The sequence below is a fragment of the Protomyctophum bolini genome (assembly GCF_963924005.1).
Source record: "Protomyctophum bolini genome assembly, chromosome: 18".
Lineage (NCBI taxonomy): Eukaryota > Metazoa > Chordata > Actinopteri > Myctophiformes > Myctophidae > Protomyctophum > Protomyctophum bolini.
The window spans coordinates 34,511,553-34,518,628 of record NC_137879.1 but is presented as its reverse complement, the minus strand read 5'-3'; the positions used below and the strand labels follow the sequence as shown (position 1 = coordinate 34,518,628).

At 40.6% G+C, this 7,076-nt stretch overlaps 1 protein-coding gene across 2 annotated transcripts in view; it reads left to right on the top strand.

Annotated features, from left to right (window-relative positions):
- The window catches only part of LOC308332979 (uncharacterized protein), a 48,980-nt gene that overhangs the window by 387 nt on the left and 41,517 nt on the right, over positions 1-7,076 (top strand). For both annotated transcript variants that reach the window (XM_080789133.1, XM_080789132.1), the window contains exons 2-7: positions 2,454-2,549; positions 4,315-4,368; positions 4,510-4,590; positions 4,958-5,046; positions 5,346-5,382; positions 6,159-6,283. In XM_080789133.1, the coding sequence (XP_080645259.1) occupies positions 2,476-2,549; positions 4,315-4,368; positions 4,510-4,590; positions 4,958-5,046; positions 5,346-5,382; positions 6,159-6,283 (460 nt within the window). In that variant the 5' untranslated portion in view covers positions 2,454-2,475. The remainder of the gene's footprint in view (positions 1-2,453; positions 2,550-4,314; positions 4,369-4,509; positions 4,591-4,957; positions 5,047-5,345; positions 5,383-6,158; positions 6,284-7,076) is intronic.

Genomic DNA, 7,076 nt, shown 5'->3' with positions numbered 1-7,076 from the left:
TTAAGTAACTATCTCAGTGTCTGTTTAAGTAACACTCAGTGTTGCATAAGCCTTGTATCAAGACTAGAGATTTGTTTCTACGTCTGTATCTATGATTTATGAACATGTGAGAATATACAGTAATGAGTGAAAAGTGCTGAAAAGCATCTGTCTGCATTTTCACTGTATAATGTTGGCCTGTTAACATAATCATGTGTATTGTAAATGTCTAGCATACAAAACCAGCTATATACAGTAACAGTATTGTGTAATACTGCTCTGGACGCCTCTGTACAGTTCAGTGTGAAATGACATGTATTATTGTGGTTATTACACCTGTCAGTGGTTCTCAAACGTTCTCATGTTAAGGACTCCCACATTGATATAATGTGTTTGGAAAGAGTTTGTGCCTGGGAAGGTACAGCCTATAGGGATGCAATGAAAGGGAAATTCTTGGCCGAAACTGAATACCCAAATATTAATATATATATATTTCTTTCCTACCATTGCTGTCATGGCCGTACCTTTAAGCTACCTGATTTATGGCAAAATAAATGGTTATGGCAAAACTTAACTTCAATAATAATCACTATTATGGGTCCATAAAACATTTATTCAGCTCTTTTGAATGTATTAATTGCATACACTATTCAGTGATATATTCTCTGCCTATTGAAGACGAAACCGAATAGGCCGGAAATGCATAGCCATTTTCTGCTGAATATTTTCTGCGGCCGAATATTCGGTGCATCACTAGTACCCCCATAAGAGAAGAGTTAATTGTGTTGAAAAGTTTCCCAATTATTCCCCATATTTTCACGATGCGCTGTGAGTGAACTTGTATTATATATTGGCTGTTTTTGAATAACCAAAGTGTAAAATGGGGTTAAAGTGGTTAAACTGAATTCCCATTAAGGGACCCTGAGGTTGATTCTACAAATGCCTCCTAAATCAGGCGTTCTCTAACTTATTCTTGTCAAGGACCCCCAGATTGATATATGGCCGCGGACCCCCCCATCTGAAAACGTTTTGTGCCAGGTTCAAAAAGAGCAACTGTACAAGCTCACAGCGCCCCACGAAGTGACACACAGCAAGCTTGTATATCTGCTATTTTTGAGAACCACTGTCCTAAACCAATGTTCTAAATCCTAAGGCCCCAAACCACACCAGCTGCAACTATTCGCAACTGCCATTGGGAATTATGGTTGCAACTTGCAAGTAGTTGCATGTTGCAAGGAGTTCCATGGCGACCCTCTGGTGTGGTTAGGGCTTAAAGGGACACTTCACCCTTTTTGCTAAAGAATATATGGTAATGACATTTAGGAGCTTTAGAACACTTTCCTGGGGGTCTTTGTGTGTGTAATATGTGGTTTTAGATATTTTAGATTGTACCAGTGAGCCCAGTGTCTCTGATGTCATGGACACTGGGATCACTTACTTCCTGGACTACATGTGGTCTCAGTAAGACAGACCTGCCCTATCCACAAGGAGGAGCAGTGCACCAAAGTATTATGGGAATTGTAGTCCCTTTAAGAGGTTTTTGAAAAAACGTATATGATGTCTTCCTGGCTTTAATGCGTTAACTATAACTGGGGACCCCCCGGCTGGAACACCCTCAAGGAAACCTTGGGGGTCTCTGCCTGGACCCCACTTTGAGAACCACTATGTTACATAGCTTAATTGGGTTATTTTACCAGGATGGACTAATTAATTGCGTCATGCCTAACATCACAAATGTTTCACAACATATGTATTTAAGGTAGGGTAAGTGATATATATATTTATGGTTAAAACCAAAAGTTATTTTCTTAAAAGGTTAAAGTATATTCATTTTGATAGTAATCATTGCTATAGAGTGTTTATTCAGTAACAGGGGCCTCCCTGTCTCTCCAGCTCTTTAATAAACAGAAGCTACTTTTACAGGTAGGTGACAAAAGAGAGGACATCGATTTATCAGCTTCATTTTGATGTATCCTGTCTGAGTTCTGAATCCTTGTTGGATAAAATTGGTATCCCGACCTGAAAAGGCATTTTCTGTTTTAATAAAGAGAGCTGGAGAGACATGGATGGAGACTCATGTTACTGAACAAACACTCTTATGAGTCTCTATAGCAACGAGTACTATCAGAATATAGACCTATTTAACACTTAGCCTAACCAAATAAAATCACTTATCCTACATTTTAAATGAGAACGCAAAATCACTGTTTCTGTATTTCCATATTGTTTGGATTCCCTGTGTTGCACGCACGCGCGCACACACACACACACACACACAGTACAGTCACACAGTACATTTTAGTAGCATCATGTTAAGTTAACAAGGTTTCTGTTTCTGCACAGTTGGATCTTCAGTTCTGACACCATTGATCGGAGCTTACACAGTATGAATTAATAACCTCAGCAGATCGAGTCTCAATTACACACACAATATATATATATATATATTTATTTTCTCTGTTTGTTTTTTTCAGGTTCAATTGGTAGAAGAATACAATGAAAGCCCCAAAGGAACAGGATGTCAAAAGGGGGATCACGGTCCTCTGGGAGACCCTGCAGTGTCCCATATGGTCAGTGTCTTTAACCCATTCTGACCTGAGATCAGATTCATACGAGGTTTCCACTGGACACACACTGGTCTGATTTACCCATTCTGACCTGAGATCAGATTCTAAAAATGTCAGTCGTTCTTCGATTTTTCTAAAAAATAGCAGACCTACAAGCTCGTAGCGCGCCACTCGGTGGCGCGCTATGAGCTTGTAGATCTGCTATTTTTCAATAGCTAAAGCATAACATGATGCTAACACCAAAATGGGTTCCCGTTCAGAATGGGTTAAAACAAAGAATCCCCTCCGTCCAATGCAGGGGGGTGGGCTGCTTTGACGATGGAGAGGGCCATTATATTTCCACACTCACTCCAGAGGGGTCACGTTGCATGCATGTCGTAGCAAAAAATAGCCGATCTACAAGTTCAAAACGCTGCGTTTTGCTATATTTGAATTGAAAATAAAATCCTGAATAATCTTTTTGCTATTTTTAATTGGCATCCTGAAAAGTCGTTTTAACGAAATACAAATATATTGGACATAAAAAAAAAAAAGACAATAACATTATTTGTAATACTACTCGGGCAAGCTACTAATTTAGGTCACATTCACACCAGAGAGCTTTTGCTGCGATTAAAACGAATCCTGCTGCGCATTTTCAGAAAGTGCACTTCGTTTGGCAGGTGTGAAGGCTCATTCAAATCCTAAATGCGTATCAAAGAACAGCATTCCACTCCGAGCAAAAACGGGGGTTTCCGCTTCGCTTCCAATCGCACTTGATTACGATTCGGTGCAGGTGGGAATGCAATCCGCAGTAAATAAAGGAAATGAAGCAAACAATGTGGCGGGTGAGGAGCTGAACACAGTTGGAGACGGAGGATAATTTTACGCAGCGTTACCGTGGATAGACGTGGTCGAATGAGGAGACTGAAGCCCTGATCGAAATTAGGACGAGTACATTAATCAATTGCTTAAGGAAAACGCATAAAAACACTGCAGTGTATTATAGGCTACAGAATATTCTGTCTGTCTGTGCGTGCCGTAAACATGGAGTGCCGTCACTGTGTGGGGACTGGGGAGTAGGGACTTTCATCTCGATAAACTTGTAAACATTTTGCGCTGGTGTCTGTTATATCAGTGCGCTCAGCGCTGTGCCTCCATGCCCAAAAGAACAGTGCGTGGCTGCGTGCTTATAGTGAGAGAGAGAGAGCGAGGGGGGGGTCCAGTCCCAGACGGCACGACACATGCACGTTATGAGTATAATTGTATCGCCATAGATTTCACTGTGTAGGCTATAGTTTATGAATGGAACACATTGATTCTAGTCTACCGAGTCTACCGAAGTATTGGGTGAGAATGTGACCTTAGACTGTAAGTAATTAAAGCGGGTCATGTTTGCATGTTTGGAATTGTAACGGCTGAAATCAATAACGTATCAGTATTCTGACATTAAGAATTAGAAAGAAGAAGAAAACGGCAGGTTTAAAAAAAAAAAAACCTTTTTTTGGTTTTTCTTCTTTGTAATTATTTGTTTGGTCCAAAATTTTGTGTTTATTGTCATGATTTGTCACGACTCGAATTGGCTTCGTACGACGCTTAAAAGGTCTTTTAAATAAATACTTTTTGAAATGTCTATGGGGGAAAAATGCATTGGGAATTATTTCCTGGGCCTGGCGTCGTCATGAAAGGGGACGGGACTGCGACGCTCTATAACACTCAACTCCGTTTGTAATAAGATGAAGTCAGTCATCTGTGAACACTGTACTCTTTCTGTATCCTTTTTCTACAGTCTAGATTTGATGAGTTCACCTGTATCCACAAAGTGTGACCATCACTTTTGCAAGTAAATCATCTTTTTTTTCTAATCTTGATATCCTGCATTTATTTCCTTTACATAAACATGAAGAATCAATGTATTCATTATGTGCACTATACCTCATCAGTCGCATTCATACCATACTTTTTTTTCCCTTCTCCCCACAAGATATTGTATTATGCACCTTTTTGGAAGCGGTAAGCAAAAGGAGACCAGCTGTCCAATTTGCAAAAACAAGATCACCAGAAGGTATTCCAACCATGACATGACCTGAGATCAGATTCATACGAGGTTTCCACTGGACACGTACACTGGTCTGATTAACCCATTCTGACCTGAGATCAGATTCTAAAAAAATGTCAGTCGTTCTTCGATTTTTCAAAAATAGCAGACCTACAAGCTCGTAGCGCGCCACTCGGTGGCGCGCTATGAGCTTGTAGATCTGCTACTTTTCAATAGCTAAAGCATAACGTGATGCTAAGCACCAAAATGGGTTCCCGTTCAGAATGGGTTAAGTGTACTGGCGGTTGTTGTTATGCCGGTAGTTTGAAATGTTGCTGTGTGTGTACAGTATGGTTATGAAACAAAAGTATGTGATTGTTTGACCCGAATATAGGAGTCTGCAGGAGAGCCCTGGATTTCAGAAGCGGATAGCCGGGTTGAAGGACATGATACAGGCATATGAACACGATACTGGCACCAACTGTAAGGATTTCTCTTAATTGTTATTAAGGATATATTTTTTAATATATTGTTGCTGTTCGACAGAAACCTCGTCTCCACACTTTTAGTGTTTTGTCGTGAGTTAATATATACTACAGTGTCACACGAAAGCGTCAGAAATGCCAGATTTGCTACTTTTATGTTGAATTTGAATCCTGAGAAGTAACAGTTTTAGACGTAGTAGGTCCAACATTTGCAATTTTTATTCATGTAATTTTTTTTAGAATTGTCTTGCATTATAATGTCTGCTCATAGTCATAATGTTGCTTTGTGATCTGCAGACTGGACTGGAGTGGCCCAGCAAAAACAACAACCACCGTAAGAAATGAAAAGAACTCAAATCTAGTCATTCAACCTTGGCACCCGTGTTCAGTTATTTAGTCCTGTGCTATTCTTATCTTAACCCATTTTTGGTGTTAGCATTATGTTATGCTTTAGCTATTGAAAAATAGCAGCTCTACAAGCTCATAGCGTGCCACCGAGTGTCGCGCTACGAGCTTGTAGGTCTGCTATTTCTGAAAAGTCGTGAAAATGTGGCACAAATCTTTTTAATATATATTCTTTCGGAGTCAACGTTTTTAACTCAAATCTTTGCTTCTGAGGGGTTCCTGGAACGACATATTTTCAGATGGGGGTTGGTGGCCAATTAATTACATATCATGTTTGGGGTTCTTGACATGAAACATGGAGCACCACCGATACAGAAACATCTTTCAGAAAACTGTCAGAATTTAGAAGACGTTTTTAACCCATTCTGACCGGGAACCCGTTTTGGTGTCGGCATCATGTTATGCTTTAGCTATTGAAAAATAGCAGATCTACAAGCTCATAGCGCGCCACCGAGTGGCGCGCTACGAGCTTGTAGGTCTGCTATTTTTGAAAAAAATCGAAGAACGACTGACATTTTTAGAATCTGATCTCAGGTCAGAATGGGTTAATCAGACCAGTGTGTGTACCAGTGGAAACCTCGTATGAATCTGATCTCAGGTCAGAATGGGTTAAAATGTCGACGTCAGGCCTGAATGGCTTAATTACCGTTGTAGCTGGCTAAATACATAGCTAATGTCTCGCATTGCATTTCCTTTCCTTTTCAGGGTCACAGAGGCAGCGTTGAAGAAAGCTCCCCGTCATATCGACGCCTCTTGTCCTGCAACTGGCAACGCTGACAGTGGTGGAAATGAAGAGAGAAGCCCTTCAGCATCCATCTCCACCGCAGCAGGTAATGTCTAAAGCCCAGACCACGGCAATGGGTCGAGAGACCAGTGTTGTTTTCGTCGACTAAAACTAAGACGATTTTTTTTTCGTCGACTACTTACTTTCACTGACAAAAACAAATGGAAACTTAATGAAAACTAAGCTACGATGACTAAAACTAAGACTAAATATACTGACAATTTCGTCGACAAATAAAAAACTAGACTAAAATGTTAGGAAGGGACTAGTGGACAAGAAATCCAGTATAAGTAATTTTACACTTGGTTGCATGCTGAAAATAGCTGATCTACAAGCTCACAACGCGCCCTCGCGAGCTTGTAAGATCGGCTATTTTCCGCAAGTGTAAAAACACTCATTACGACGGCATCAAGACCCGCCAAAAAATACATTTTAGTCGACTAAATCAACTAGATTTAGTCGACTAAAATCTTATGACATTTAGTCGACTAAAACTAGACATTCCAGGTGACTTAAAATGTGACTAAAAACTAAATGAAGTTTCAGTCCAAAGACTATGACTAAACTAAAAGAGAAATATGCTGCCAAAAACAACACTGGTCGAGACGCAACAAAACGGTTTCAGCGTTCGGCCCCAGCAGGTGTGACTATGTCCTGTCGCACGTCGGCGCCACAAGGTGGCGCATGTCGACGCAAGTCGACACAAGTGATTCAGTCGGTTCAATTCAAGTAGCATGGCGACCCATACCACACCAACGGGTTGCCATGCAACTCCTCGCAACCGTACGCTTGCGAGTAGACGCGTGTAGACGCTTGTAGTTGCATCTGCTCAATGTGTA